Source organism: Apium graveolens, chromosome 6 (assembly GCF_009905375.1).
Source record: "Apium graveolens cultivar Ventura chromosome 6, ASM990537v1, whole genome shotgun sequence".
In the NCBI taxonomy this organism is placed as follows: Eukaryota; Viridiplantae; Streptophyta; class Magnoliopsida; order Apiales; family Apiaceae; genus Apium; species Apium graveolens.
The window spans coordinates 247,042,787-247,059,450 of NC_133652.1; the positions used below are offsets into that span (position 1 = coordinate 247,042,787).

The following is a 16,664-nucleotide window of genomic DNA, read 5'->3' on the forward strand; positions in this document are numbered from 1 at the left end:
CTTTTTTAAGAAATACTCAAGCCTAAAAATATTTTTACAATATCATTTAAAAAAAACTTTTTTATTTGTAAAAAATATTATTTTTCCAATTTTTTTCCAAAAATACGATTTTTTGCAATTTGATTCAACTACATGCAATTTTCGACGAATTTATGCAACTCCATGCAATCTCATAACAAAAAAAAAATCGATTCGACTAGTTGCATATCTGCTTGATTTTGATTTTGATTAATTTTGATTGATTTTGGTTGATTTCGTATTTTTGTCAAAAAATCAGAAGATAATAAAAAAGCAAAAAAACTTAAAAAAGTTAATAATTTTGATAATTTTTCTTTAATAAACTCCTAACCCCACGTGTTCGTTATCTATATACTAACTACATATAAGCTAATTAATAACGTAAAAATTAACTTTTTATTTTCATTCTTCGTTATGTATTTATTTTTCCAACTTCTCAAAAATGTCTTACTTAGCAGAAGACAAAAAAATAGAGTACTGTTCTGGATTTTCAAACATCCATCTTCATTTGTTAGCTAAAGTAATCTCTCATTCTTCTGATATTCTTGACAATTGCAAGAAAGGTGTTTAGCCAGGTTCACCTAAATTTCATCAATTGAATCATTCTTCTTCTCTTTTTTTTTGTGAGGGATGTTGCTTGATTGGCTATTTTAAAATATCTATAAAGTTTTGTGTCAACAAAATTTATATTTCTTATTTTCTAATCAATATATTACACGCAACAAAAGATCACTATTTTTGCTTGTTTTTAACCAGATGAACTCAGGGTTTACCAGTACGGTGCCTATTCCTATTCCAAGGGCATTGACCTGGCATGTGTACAGCGTACTCTTCAAAAGTATCTTATTGCCAGGAGAAATATCGAGGAAGCAATTGAGCAATTCCAGAATATTACCAATTAAAGAGTGGAAAAAATTTAGTTTAGTTGAATGTAAACATGTTTACTAGGGAAAACTAACATCAACAAGAAGTGTGTAAACTTCTAAAACTGCAACTAATACCTGATTGCTTTGGCAACCTCAAAGAAATGAGCAACATTTTCTTCTAGTGTACCTACTTTAATACCATGGCCAAGATTCAAAATATGCTTATGTTTCCCAGCTTTCTTCACTGTACTGTGTATCCGACTTGTGATGAAATCTTTTGAACCAAATAGCACTCCAGGATCCACATTTCCCTGGACTGCCACATTAGTTCCCAGTCGCCTCCTACCATCAGCCATGTCAACTGTCCAATCCAAGCTGACCACGTCAACTCCAGTCAAAGGTAATCTCTCAAGCAGTCCTCCGGACCCACTAGCATAGAGAATCAGAGGAAGAGTTGGATGGGTTAGTTTCACAGCATCCACTATCTGCTTCAAGTAAGGCATACTAAACTCTTCAAAGTCCTCTGGACTAAGCTCTGTGGCCCATGAATCAAATATTTGAACAGCTTGAGCTCCACTATCAGCTTGGTATTGAATGTACTTGACCATTGAAGTTGCAAATTTTTGAAGTAATGTGTGAAGGACCTATAAAAAGTATGGATGACAAATTATGTTAGATGTGCTCGTACAGGAAGAGAGAGAAGAGGGCCAGTGTGTCGAAGAGCTTCAAGAAACCGCTTGCAAAGGTATTAGAAAAGTTTATATGCCATATAGGGGTTAAAATTGAGCAGAGGTATCGGAAATATTATTTTCCAACATTTCTGGTAGTTAACATTTAGGATCCAAGTCTAAGTGCTACTTTCTTCAAGCACAGTAAATTACTTTCTTCACAGTTGACATGGACTGGTAAACAAAAGCATTATAAAGATAATGAACTTTATGCTTTATATATAGGTGCCTTCACACTAATTGGAAACTTTTAGACACCGAAACAGATTTCCTTAACCTGTGGCAAAAATTTGATGCATTTTGTGTGACTGTATTTCAAAATGTGGACCTCCAATTTTGTTCTTACCTTATCGTGGGCTTTGTTCCTGCATGCAGGAGCACTAAATCTACTCTTTAAAACCCAAACCGAGGTTCTTATGCCACTAACTCGAGGCGAGTTGCCGAGGTCTTCCAGAGCGGCTTAATATGTGTGTGATGGTAATTATACAAGTCATACCATACTGACTATTATAATAAGTAAAAGTTATACAGATACTTATTACATGCTAACAAAAAATTATATGCTACTCAGGTATGATATAAGCTACTAACTATTCTTATAATTACTCAACTTTAATCATTATTTGCCTAAGAATGATCCATCCATGAAAAACACTATTTTATTGGAGACCGAGGAGATCATATATGTTTTATTATTGCAAAACACATTGTTTAGAAAAACATGTTCCACATTCCGCTTCTTGAACATATATGGTGTACAAAATCTCAAAAAAGAATAGTGGTCTATAAAAGTTTTCCTTGAATGATGATTAATAATTTTGTATATGTTATGTAAGTTATGCTTTAATCATAAAACATAACAATATACATATATGATTACAAGTTACAACGGGTGCTAATAACTAGGAGTTTAGTTACAATTAAACTAACATAGTTATATAATTATTAGTTTTATTAAATAGATATATCTTTAGAATTTATATATAAACTAGTCTACTCTAAAGCCTTGGAAAAAAATTTAAACTCACAATTGTATACTATATATATAATAAAAAAAATTAAAGTAGAAAAATATAAGTTACATGTGCATGGGGTAAATGGACAACAAGCTGCACTGCCAAACCTCAAAATATAATGTTATATCATTATTCATTTACTTTAAATATAAAATTATATTTATAGAAATTTTTTATTAATAAAAATATTTGTTACATCCAAAACTTATATCTTTTTGGGTTTATTCTCTGATTTTACACACGAAAAATGAAAAGAGAAATATTTGCACTTTCAGTTTTAAAGTTTAATTGCATACTCTAAATAGTAAGGTGGGGATCACATCTTAATTGATGTTAATTGTCAACTCATTCCGTAAATATATTATTTAATGGTAATATAAGTTGTGTGATTTTCATCGAAAATACATGCTAGGGAACCCAACAAATATTTCCAAAAAAGTTCAAAAATTTCACGTGTCTTGTTGTGATTGGCTATAAAAATAAAAATAAAAAGAAATGGTCTCGTGCATTAACATCAACCACACCAATAAAACTCTACATTTTTCCATGTCAACACTGCCACATCATTGTCATTTGGGAGAATTTTTAGGGAACATTTTTGGGTTACCTAACATTACTGTTAACCGAATATATTCATGATATGCTTGAGACCCCAAAAGTTGTCCCAAAACTTTTCAAACGCTTTTGTATCATATATTTAATTGGTAACTTTCCTAAACCCGTATATATTCATATGCGCCCACAAATCAAAGTGCGTCAACTTAAATTTAGAAAAAATATTTTGGGTACCTAGCACTACTCGAATGACAATTTTACTACTTGCCCATTAGCCGACACAATCCAACACCCATGACCTAGATGAAAGGTACTTTAGAAATTTACAACAGCTTAAATAAAGGGATTTATTTTTTAAAGACTAACAGGGTTATATATAGTTATTACCCGAACCTGATTTTAGATATGCACCAACAAACACCTCTTACCATTAACTTAAATACCAGTAGAACCTACTATTCTACAAATGGTAGCACTTCTGTTGTAGAACAATAACCATTACACTAATCGAACCATTAACTCAGATGTTTATAGCGAGAACACAAAATTCCTGGTATGCATGCACAAAATGTGGAGACCTACAATATCATTTTCTGTGATTGGTAAATCTGCGTCGATGTCAAAGCAAAACTCGGTAACACATAAATTACTGGAGATTATTTGCCATGTTACCTTTGGTTGTGAGAAAGCTAGTCTTTTTATTTTTGAGAAATTTTTTGATGAACCCCCTTCAACCACATAAGACGCCAGGGTAAAAGGAGCACCCACAAAACCCAGCACGGCTGCCTCATTGTTCACCTGACAAAATTGAAAACAACTTTGATAATAAGGAACCACAAGGAAATTTAAATTTCATTCAGTCCTATGATTGTCACATTAAGGACCAATCTAATACTGTTGAGTAGTAAAAAAAATATACTACTAGGTGAACTGACACCCATAAATCATCCATGAAAGTTGGAGGGGGAGGGATTGTGGGCAGTACTGGGGATAAAAGGAAGTCTTGCAACCTTTTTATTATCTTCCAAGTTTAGGAACTGTAGTCACATAGTGCATATATATCAATACCAACGTTTTTCATATCTCAATTCTATATTCTTATTTTTCTCTCCGAACCTATATATTATTCCTACTTTAATTTTGCTATCTTATCTTTATATCTCAGAGTCAAAGCTAAGTGACGCATAATATAAAGGTACCTTAGTTCAGTGTCAGAAGAAGTTGATAACTGGAAGGTCTAAAACAACTGAGTAGGATGCAATAGGGAAAGCTTTTAAATAGAACTGAACATAAAACATTAGAATCTACAAGCTTCAGATGATGATCTTAGATTCCAAAGGACAAACTTTCACTGTCCGTCTTTAAGCATCAGAGAAAGCATGCATGGAAAACCATAAAGTTTCAAGCTGAGCGATAATCTTTCCGAAATGCATGGGAAAGATAATGAACCTTCAAGGTTCATCCAGTCCAATCCACGAAAACTTAAATAGTGTTGGAGAGAAAAAAAATGCTGAAATTAGTAGCTTGTCTTAGAAGCTCATTATTCTATTGAGTTCTAAGTGCTTAAGCGTGCCTGTTAGCCTGGGAGCTGCAGTGAGCCCCTTTTTTGTTCCAATAATTACAAAGTTGGAGATATTACACAGTTTATGAATCTGAATGTAAATCGTTAACATATCCCTATCCAAAAAACTTTAGCAATTTCTCTCAACATTTCCCTAGTCTTCTCTAATATCACCCTCTAAACTTCTCCTAGTCTCTTCACTAATTCTAATTTTAATTGTTCTACTTTACTTTCACTGCAGAACTCAGATTCAAACACAATCCTACCAAAAATTTGCAATAACAGTAAGTAGACTATTATTGATAAAGTTGCATGGTTTTAGTATTTAGCATATTGTACTAAATCTTAATTCCATCAGACACAAGAGGCAAAACAAGGAAAAGAAAACCAGACCTCTTTTCGCAGTGTTTTCAAAGCTTCCCCAACATATGGAACCGACTCTTCTGGGACAAATTCTCTCACTTTCTCAACATCAGCTGCTGAGTTTGGCGGATCAAAAATGATTGGACCTTTTCCTTTTACAATGTCGAAAGGTATATTCATCCCGGATAGAGGAGTGAGAATGTCCGAGAATAGGATTACCTGTACATGACAAAACCACATAAACATTTTGGGATAAAGGTAATCCTGCCTGAGTATATGGCCAACATGAAAATAAAAATTTAAACAATTTTCTTGATGGACAGTTCCAATTAAAAAAGAAAAAGGGGAAATTGTTAGATTGGCCTCCACTAGAAAATTATGTTACAACAATCACTATCAAACTAAAAATGAGATCAACCAAGTCAGAATAAATAATATTTGAACAAACAATGTACAGATAACAACTAGAAAAGTATTTTACCCCATCAGGTCTAAACACCTTCCAAGGCTGTAAAGAAATTTCCACCACAAGATCCACATTCTCAGATCTATCACGGAAGGAAGGGTACTTCTCACAGATGGTTTGATAGCTCTAACATAAAAAAAAAACCGAGACAGTATATGAGTTCTAAATAAAAAAAAAACTTAATTCATAATTATTTTAATAACACTATATTGCAGACTAACTTAACAAATGCATAACTTTATGTTTAAATTTAAACACTTTCTCCTTTATAGGAGCTTAAATGTAAACGCAAGAACAACTATATACATTATAGTATCTGCAACAGAAATTGGTTAGCTATTTCAATACACTTAATAAGGTATACACTATAAAATTAAGGACCAGATATTTGTTTATGAGTACGTGTATAGAAATACACATAATATTCAACAAAAAAGAAACACCAAGAAAGGCTATTTAAAAACATAATTTAGTTGGGGGAATAAAAATTAAATTGTATAGACCTGCCTTCATATACCTCCCTGCTTGTCTCATAAGCCAAACAGGGGGTCTTTCCACATTTTGTCCTCGAACAGCACTAAGCAATAGAGGTTCACTTGAACTAACTGTTTTTGGTTCTGCAACTGTCTCTGCATATGTACAAATGTATGTGGTAAGTAAGCGTACAAGAATTGGAGAGAGAGGGAGAGAGAGAGAGAGAGGGAGGGAGAGAGAGGGAGGGAGAGGGAGGGAGAGAGGGAGAGAGAGAGAGAGAGAGAGAGAGAGAGAGAGAGAGAGAGAGAGAGAGAGAGAGAGATGTATGTGGTAAGCGTACAAGAATAGGTAAGTAAAATTGAGAGAGAGAGAGAGAATATACCTGTAATGGCACAATTGATGAATTTGGGGTTGAAGGAGTTGTATGTTGATTTGGTCTTGAAAGAGATTGAGATTGGGGAGAAAGATGAGATAGAGCTAAGGTTGTAAATTGTAGACATCCTTTATAATCTGATGATCTCTAGCTTAAATGAATCTACCACAATACAGATACATATACAGGTGGTGATGGATAGATAGGCAGATACCAGTAGACAGATAGGATAAAGGATATGAAATTTCGGTTTTTCGATCAAGAATATAATCAGGAGGAACGAGTTTTCATTCATTAATAAAATCAAGCTTTTTATCCTGACAATTTTTTAAACGTCAAGTGTTATATAAATTAAACTAATTGATATATTGTATTAAGAAATAGTGAACTCTTAATTATATTAACTAATAAATAAAGAATATTAAACATGGAACAAAAAACATAAATCGTCTATTTTAAAGAAACCTACACGAACCTATTAATGGATTAAAAATCTCAAATCAATGTGAGGATTAATCGGCATTTTAAAAAAAACTACATGAACCTATTATTTTCATTAAAACACAAAATCAATGCGAGTCTTATTTCGTTTATAAAATTTATGCCTTAAGCAAATGACGATTATAAGAACTCCAATAGTGAATAATCTCAATGTATAAATTGTACCGTGATGACAAAAACATGATATTGATGGTCAAGTTTAGGATTAATAAAGTGCTACTATAATATGAAGTGTAGTAATCAAAATATACAAAATGAAGGATTAACTATCATAAATTATTGCTTAAAGGAATGGTCGGTATCATCAAATAGAGGCCGCAAACGTTCAAGAAAGTTTAGTCAGTACCAATATCAGTCCTACACTCAGACTTCCATGATTTTGCTAGGGATATATAAGAAGGGTGCATCCAACCAAAGCATGTATGGGAATTGTATGATGAAGAAGATGGCATGCTTTTGTTGTAATGTTGATACAAAAAGTGATATCGATGCAACCATTCAAGGTCCATTTCAGCTATCTGAGCTCCAAAATGATAATAGATTTGGACTAAAGAATTGGCTGGAATCAGGGTTTACTATATCTTGTGGAAATTTCAGAGTAATGAACACATGCATTCTTGATCAAGTTAAAATATTTTCAAATCATCTGAGACTGGAGAAGGCTGGCAATGGGGGATATGTCAGGATTTATCGAAATAAGGGAGACCTATGTGTAGTATATTGGAACTTGGCAACAACATTGGACAACACAACTCCGGAGGAGGTAAGACATAAGTATGATTGTATGACATGGTGGAAGTTCTTGATGATTACTCTGAGCAGCTTGAAATAAAATTTATGTGGAACATGAGGCCTGAGATTAATAACTGTATACTTAAAGAATGGTTTCTATAAAGCCAATCATGCAAAGATATATGAGGAGAATTGAAGCAGGTTACATGATTACAATTTTACAAACTATACATTGTACTAAAATATGTAGTTAGTCTTGGATATATTCTACATTTACAGATTGAAGGAAGAGTGGGATGGTATTAAATTGTTTACCTCATAAATTCTCATCATATGGTGATACTAAGAAAGAATAAGGTGCCTTTAACATTGGTATACTTGTTTGTTAACTACTTCTCTTATTGGATATGATTAATAATAAAACTAATAGAACATGTAAATTGAAATGCAATAAGTCAGTTGTTCAGTGCTCCTACAATAGGCCTTGAAAATTCACAAAAGTGGTTCAAAATGACAAAAAAAACCATAACATGTCATTGCATTGTACTTTAAAACACATGTAATGTAGGAGAATATTTAAGAAACTTAATCACTAAAACTGCTTAGTAGAATCCTGTACAGGATGAGTTGAGTAGCACAATACTCACACTTGGTGTTCCACAGATGAGACATGTTCAAACTTTTGTTGTATAATTCACCATCAACATGAAAGTCAGGCTCAATGTGACGACTGAGAATTTTGTGATGTAATTAAGTCAATAAAGTATGCTTTATGTGATGTGATTATAATTATGTGACTAACTGCTGATTAATTGTCTTTTCTGTATATTTTTTTATAGGAGCGTAAATAAAAACGTTTCAATTTAAAGAGTCAGCTTAGGAGTTAAGTCGTGTCGTCGGGCCGTCAGGTAGAACGGAACCCGTCCTAATAAGGAGTTAAAGAATATAAAATATGAATTAGGTGTGATTGAATGAAATGAGTGTTTAAATAAAGTATTTCGTCTTAAGTGACGTGTCGATTGGTAATGATAATGAGAAGCGTAATCAAAACGCTGAGCGTCGGGCCGTCAGGCTGAACGTGACCCGGTACACGTAGAAAAGGATAAAGATTAAAGAGGGATAAAATCTATGATCAGACCTGAGTCGTTATGTGATCGTATATGTGTGATTGTTTGTCTGTGTGCATGACTATGTGCTCTGTGACATTTTTATGAATTTAAAGGAATTATCTGATTTAAATAAAGGTTTATTTAACCTTCGCGCATTTTTATAAAATTATCCGAGTAAGATAAAAACATGGGATTTGTTTCGTTATCTTCATAGTAGTCCTAAAGATTTTTTAAAAATGATGAAAGGATTTATTTGGTGGTCTTTGTATTTTAAATTGATTTTTAAGTGGAAAAGTGTTATTATAAGCTCGAACTTGCGAAAATCATTTAAAATTAACCGTTCGCTCAAAAATCTATTATGAGTAATGGTTGGAAAGCTAATTTCTAGATCTACGTTTCAAAATTGTCAATCGCTATAATTTCCAACTTTTTGAGAGAGATATATTTATTTTTCCACCAATAATCTATGGGAGTAAAAAGAGAAAGGAAAATCACTTTATAAAAGGGAATTAGAAATGTACCAAATTGCCCTTGATTTTGATTGAGTATAAAACTCATGCTTTTCCCCCCTTTTTCTTTCTTTTTTCCCGAGCACATCAATCTTTCTTTTCTCTTTCTTTCCCACACTCTCTCTCGGCTACTCTCTCTCTCTCTCTCTCTCTCTCTCTCTCTCGGTTCTTCTTCTTTTCTCTTGGTAAACTCCTTGTTTCTTTGATAACTCTCACCAATACTTCTCAAAATCTCTTGATTAACACATATAAGTGATTATTGGAGTGTGCATGTGTGTGTTTATGCTTGCATGCGAAGTATGTGTGTGTGTGTGTTCGGGTTCGGTTTTGAACCGAGACCCGAGGTTTGCTTGATCAATTCTTGTTTCTGTGATTATTGAGATGAAATCATATTGCATGTAGTATTGCTACATTTTTTTAGAGAATCGGAGGTTTTATGGTTGGATACCCTCGAATGAGGGAACCACCGTGAAGCCACCGCCACCGGTGATGAACTCCGGTGAACCGGTGGTGAGTTGTGATGTTAAAAACTGAACTCTAATACCATAAAATTTGATTTTGGTGTTTGCATGCTTGGATCGTTTAAATTTCAAAAAGGGTTTTGATTTCCAAAAGTTAAATTGATAAGTGTTTATTAGAAATGAGTTGTCGATTTGATTATGGGTTGATTTGTGATTTAAGGATTAAGAGAAATCATTTGCATGTGTTGTTTTCTTGAAAAACCCGAATGGTTTTGATCCTTGGAGTGATTGATTTGATTTTTCTTGTTGAATAAAGTAATTATGGATTATTATTATAATGGTTAATGGATTAAAATGAGTGAAATTGTTATTGCATGCTAAGTTTTGGTCCGGGTTTGGTACTAATAAAAAGGGAATTAAAATTTTGTAACTTGATTATTGGTTAATTAGCTAGTCTTGAGATTTGCATGTTGATTTACAAGAGGAATTAGTGATGCATGTTAAAGTATAGCCTTGCATGTAAATGTCGAGTTAAAAATAAGCTAAAAAGGATGAGTGTTGGAATAATCTCAAGTTTTTAAGCAAATCTAATGCTTGCATGTTAATGTTCGACCTTTGAATCGTGTTTTGTGAATATAGCCGAATGGAATGTAGGAATAAAAGGAATTGATTTGATGCTAAGTCAATGCATGAGTAATTTTAGAGATTATGTGATTTATATGTTTATTTGGGTTCGAATTTTGATGTTAAAAGAGAAGAGAATGATTCTTTTTAAAGATTTTTGATTATGTTATATGTTTATGTGAGCTAAGGTGGAGATTGATTGATTTTAATAACCATAAGTGATAGTTATGGTCGTAAAGGTTTAGTTGTGAATAAATTGTGTACTCGTAAGAATTATATTAGTGTGATTTGAGAAATAGCTAAGGTTAAGCAAGTACTTTCGATTGTTAAGTATATAAATATATAAAGGTTACGAGAAAGGAATGTGTTATGTGTTATGTGCTTATGTGTATAAGCTATATTCGTATACTCGAGTCAAGGATATAATCGAGTTATCGTAATTGAGTGATCGTTCCGGGAACGAGAGTTGAGAAACTGATTAAGGTTTTGGTTTTGATTGTAGATTCGGAGCGTGAGGGCATTCAGGCTAGGAAAGGAAATAATATACTAGGTGGCAGTAGTTCAACCTTCAGAAAAGTAAATTCAGGCAAGTAACTCTGATTACTTGTGTAAATGGTTCTAAAGAGAATGTTGTTCATACCATGTAGAGTATTGAACTATTTAATTGTGAAACCCTGATATTGATTTGAGATACCCTGCCTTTGATCTTGATAAACTGTTATTGATAAGCTTATTGATTCAACCCTTTGGTAATCTGTCCTTTCTGTTCAAGTTATTTATTAAGCCATGAATTGTATTGAACCCTATATTTATCCTTGTGAACCCTGTTTAATGATACCTTATTTCCTGATCACCCTATTGATCCCTAAACAGATGTTGATCCTTCTAACTTAAGTGCCTTGTTATCCTTGATACAGAATCCTTAAGAATTATTCCTTGCTTATCTTTGAATCACTCCCTGAACTTTGTTTATCTTAAAATCTGACTTAAGAATGAGTTTCGACTCGAAAGAGTCCGAATGATTTCATATTCTTGGTAATGATAAAATGGATTTTAGAAAACCTATTTGTTTTTCCAACTCAAGGTTTTCCAAATGAATTCCTGATGGATTGGATTGGGACGTAAGAGGCTAGTGGGACTAGTCCAGTCATGGTAAGAGGCTAGCGGGGCTAGTCCAACTTAAGGCTGAAATTATGCCGATTGGTACCTTAAAGACCGGATGGAGGTCGGTACGGGCTGATCACCCGTATTATAATGAAATGGAAAGATAAAGTGATCCAGTCAAGGGTTCTAAATGATTATTTAAAAGGGAACTGAAAATTTCTGTTCAGTAAATTGATTCTTGAAAAATGAAAATGGTTTATATTGTTTTGAAAAGAGTTGATTATGTCAATGTGAAGCTTAAAGCTCGAGAACCCTGATTCTTAAATATGTTGATCATATGATTGATTCCATATATTGAAATACTGTTGCTTTCCTCTTTTTGAAAGATCTATTCTGATCCTTTAATGATTTGTGATGAATGTCGGCTTTCGACCTACGTTGAGCCTTGTTCCTTAAAAGCTCCATATTGTTCCTTCAAAACCTTTCCTTAACCCAAAAGCTGGAAATCTGCCACCTAGAACTAATAAAGTAGAATGCCCTGAGTTTGGTAAAGTATATTATGATTTGATATTGTAGAACGGCTTTATAGTTACTTGCTGAGTTTTATACTCATATGTTTTATTTTAATCTAACCATGGCAGTTAAGCAAGAAGATGGCCAGGCTTAGGCGCACTGCTCGTAAGAGCGTACCTGGTGGTCCCTACTGTGTTGAGGGCTTCCGGTTGCCAGAGCAGGTAGTGGTATTTTTGAGTGAGCACGCGCCTAGAAGGAAATCTGTAAAGATACAATGGGTTATCTGTCGGTTCCCAGCCGGAATCGATATTGTTTATTTAATAATATTTTGGGGTTGTAAGTTATATCTTATGATTGGTAGTTGTAATCTTGTCTCATACTTTATCCTGTTGATCCTGTTAGTAGTTAATCGGGGTTTATGCTTATTTAATTATTAGAGTAAGGGTGTGTGAGTCCTCATTTCCTAACCCCGAGATTGAGGGCGTCACACTCAACAATCCTATCGCAAAGGGATAACCATAATTCTTCTCCATGAGGATGACCATCTAGCTGGTACATTGGGTCTAAATTTCGTGCATTTGGGCAAAACTTATATACAGGCAAATGATAGTCTCTGTATGTAATGTACGCATACATCTCTTCAAACAACCTAAAAATTTCTATCAACTTCGACCTCATGTCAGTTCTATTGAGCAATTCAAACATCTCCTGGCATGTCTGACTTCTTTCAAGGCCTCTAAATATAGCTTCAAAGAAAACGTAGCCAAACAAAGATGGGAAATGATTACCTGTTATATGAGCCAAGACTGCGAGATGGTGATCAACATTTTGCCTCATAAATAGATTCTGAACTGAGTTATAGATAATCGTTTGATCAACATTGTTACGAACTGCAAAAGCTATGAAACCATGAAAACGATCACGTGTGACCTCGAATGGATTCTGATGAAACTGATAAAGTGCCTCCCAATCCATCTTGTCCAACACTTCTTTGATTCTCAAAGAGGTTTGCCTATTTAGCCAAGCCATTAACAGTCTTGCAAAACTGCTGAAATCATCTGCCTGGATGATAATGTAAAAAAATATCAAACTGCCATTGTTCTGTTTACTACTCTTCTCAGAAATGAGAGTTGTATGAAATTGATAATATGATAGAGAAAGAACAGTGTGAAGAGGTATGTAGATGAGATAATTAAAGGTTGTGTTATTAGTTATAATTATAGTTAATGCAATTATCATCAAATTGAATCCATGCATGTGTAACAGTGAGGCCAAATAGACTCTTCATCTTCTATATTTATGTTTTTAAGTAAAAGATCCCACATTTAGATTTTATAGTTGATGATGTAAGAATGCTCATCATACCTTAGTGTGTAATACGTGCCATAATATAATTACCCTTTAATACATTAGTCTTTTGCAAGATACTATTTTTCTTGGGAGATGCAATATATAAAATGTTTTAGTTCTAATGTACCCACATGTTATGATGTTTTTAACAATACATGTTTGTTTAATTGTACGAAAAGTTAAATCTCTATAACTTTAACAAAATGGGTTTATTATATCTAACTTTGGTCAATATAAAATTAGGTAATATTGGTTTAATATAATATATGTCAGCAAAAAATACGTTATGAACAAATATAAATCTGTCAAACAACGAAAACATTTTATTTTAATTAATAATAGTAACAAATTATTCCTTTAATTTCTAAGCAATATTATAAACAAACTTTAATAATGCTAATTGATCTTCTATATTTAAAAATTTTATCAATTTTTTATATTACATTTAAAATACATTTTGTCGAAAATGGTAATAGTTTATTCATGGTGATAGTTAAGGCCAAACAATATTTAAAGGAAATTAATGCATTAAAAACTTAAATTTTGTACCATCCTTACTTATAAATATTAGAAATTTATTTATTCTTCCAAAATTATAACTTTAAATCTAAAAATAAATTCATATATGTAATTTATAAGTATTCCGGGTGGAATTCCATATAGAACAATATCATACATTTAAAACTAAACATTATATTTTTAAGTAAAAATTATAAATATATTTTACTTTTAAAAAATTATAAATATAATTCTTTAATATTGAATTTATATCAAAGCTGAAAAATGTATAACTCTTGTTATTTAGGTGGTTTACAGTTGGGATACATCTGATATATCTTAAAACATAAAAGTAACTTTAAAATATAATGCAATTTCTTTACAATTAGACGATACATAATATCTTGTTAAAATAAAGAAGAAACCATCAAGAAACCGTCAAACATCCCATACGCTTACAAAATTGATTGATTATGCAAACTACACAATACCAACAAAGTTCATCGATGGAGGTATGCCTCTTTTTTACCGAGAATGAAGTTATTCGATTCCGTTCTTATTTAGATTGAACCTCTAAGAGTTTCTTGCTGTTGAAACATAATTATGTTAAGTTTAGTTTACTTTGTAACTACTCATTCTTACATGTTCATATTTAATTTGTACTCATATTAAACATGAACGTTTGTCATATAATCTTCCGTGTATTCAATGCCAAACAATGTTTATGAAATCATTGCTATGAATTACTTATATTAATATAATTAGCCGTCCAATTTAGGTTATGAGTTTTTATTTTGGAATTAGTATTTGCAAATTAGGGATATGGGTTTAGTACTTAAACTTAGTCACCGTAACACAAATCTAAGCAAGTTATATTCTCTACATTAAGACTTTGTTAATATTAAGGAATTAAAACTTTAAAATAAATTGGAAAAGAGATTTCATTGACACTAATGGGTCATCTGTATTTCCGCAAAGGAGCAGGACATTATGTGATGGTTTTGAAATAATACAACAGTCTTGCTTCAGGTAAGAACAAAAATACAAATATATTATCGAGTATAATGCAATATGCTTTTGCCTGATCGCAATGCATTGTTATACAATAACTTGCTTGGAGGCCATTTTGTTTTTGGTTCAGAAAGGACAATTGAAGAAACTGATATGGAGTTTATTCAAGAGTTAAATAAAATTAATAACTCATAACACAATTATTGTACCTAATTTTAATTCTTAATAGATGTATGCCTTACTGTTAAATTATGTGCTAATTATATGTTTAACATATATTTGTCAATAGATGGAAGTAGAGATGCCAAATACGACACAGTTTATTCTTTTCATTGATCCACACATGCGAGACAAAAATAAATTGGTAAACCAATGTATTATTTCATTGATTAGTTATAGTAAATAATCCCATTTTATCAAATACATTTATATTAATTCTTTCTTACAGATTGTACTAGAATCAATCGGTTCAGATATAGCAGGAGACTTTCCGTGTAATGCACAAATAAGGCTACCCAGCGGTCGCAAAATAAAGGGCAAGTTTGATAATAAGACAAACAGTATTACTGATCTTTCACCTCTATTTCAAGAACTTGTGAGAACTGGAGGGAGCATTATTGTTGTTTTATATCAAGGTTCTGGAAATTTTTGGGTTAATAAATTATGTGACGAAGGTTCAGAAGTTGATCATGTTGTCCCAAAAAAATAGTTGGTGGGCAATTTTTGCAATAAAGGTATATCTGATAATTAGATCATAGTTATAAAAGGAATTTTGATATTTTTTATGCACTCGCATATCTATCATAATATGTACTCGTGCTATAAATGTTTTTTGTAGAAAAAAAAGATGCAAGCGGCCGGAAGTTTCTTTCATTTTTTACACCTTACGCAATTTCTGATGGAGAATTTGTAAGTTTCTTCACATGATGCACTAAGGTTCTAAATATATGCATTTATTCATTCATAATTTATGTATATATTCAATAATTTTATATATGATTCAAATTATTTGCGATATCAATAATTTATCCAGGAAATTCCTTTCAATTTCCATCTGCTTTTTGAATTTAGCATACTGCCAGTAGTTTCGTTTTCATTTAAGAATGGAAAGCGTTTTAGAGGATACTACTCAAGTGTGAAGGGAATGTTGTTTGGTTTGCGAGAGCTTGCGCATTATGTAAAACTTAACGAAGAAGACATTCTACTTTTTACATATTTGGGAAGTGGTGAATTTACGATCAATATTTTTGACAGTGCAAGGATTGAGAAGGAAGTTGAGGAAGTTGCAATTATTAGAGGTCAGATGCTAATTTTATATCATAAATTGAATTTAGATGATGGAATGCATTATATATACAATAGGGATTTCCTATATAAAAACTGAAATGTATACTCTGTTTTATATGCAGAGATTACCGACGAAGATAACATCCACAATGTTGCAAGTGCGACAAATGTGAATGTTGCAGAACAACAGATTATTGTTCAAATAAACGAACCAATGCCTCGCGTTGTTCAATTCAGTAGAGTTTTGAGAAAATCCCATGTCAACAACTCAGGTCATGGAGTGGTACGACTCTCTTGAATCAATCACTATTATTCTACTAAGTTTGCAATATTAATTATCTAACATTACTTCGAAATCCAGTATTTTCCTAAACATATTCATCCTGAAGTACGTGAATGGGGTGCTGGAGAAGAGATAGTTTTAAGGACGCAAAATAGAGATTCTCTTGTTGGACTCTCAATTGAAAAAGGAAAAGCAAGTTGCTCTGCAGGCGGGAATAGGTTTACAGATGACAATCATTTGATGGAGGATCAGACCATAGTCT

At 32.5% G+C, this 16,664-nt stretch overlaps 1 protein-coding gene across 1 annotated transcript; it reads right to left on the bottom strand.

The window, feature by feature from the left end:
* Positions 1-891: 891 nt before the first annotated feature.
* On the bottom strand, positions 892-6,694 carry LOC141667019 (uroporphyrinogen decarboxylase). The gene is made up of 6 exons (XM_074473309.1): positions 6,430-6,694; positions 6,081-6,202; positions 5,589-5,699; positions 5,138-5,326; positions 3,856-3,981; positions 892-1,528 (listed from the first exon to the last, which is right to left on the bottom strand). Exons 1-6 carry the CDS (start codon positions 6,545-6,547, stop codon positions 1,013-1,015), a joined length of 1,182 nt encoding a protein of 393 aa, XP_074329410.1. The 5' UTR covers positions 6,548-6,694; the 3' UTR covers positions 892-1,012.
* Positions 6,695-16,664: the final 9,970 nt, after the last annotated feature.

What these genes read in the sequence shown, in the direction of transcription:
- LOC141667019 (XM_074473309.1), bottom strand. Translation starts at nt 6,547, where the DNA reads ATGTCTACAATTTACAACCTTAGCTCTATCTCATCTTTCTCCCCAATC. An exon ending in AGGTGTTTAGACCTGATGGG is followed by an intron (nt 5,327 to 5,588) that starts GTAAAATACTTT and finishes TGTCATGTACAG; the next exon opens with GTAATCCTATTCTCGGACAT. An exon ending in TGAAAACACTGCGAAAAGAG is followed by an intron (nt 3,982 to 5,137) that starts GTCTGGTTTTCT and finishes CAATTTTGTCAG; the next exon opens with GTGAACAATGAGGCAGCCGT.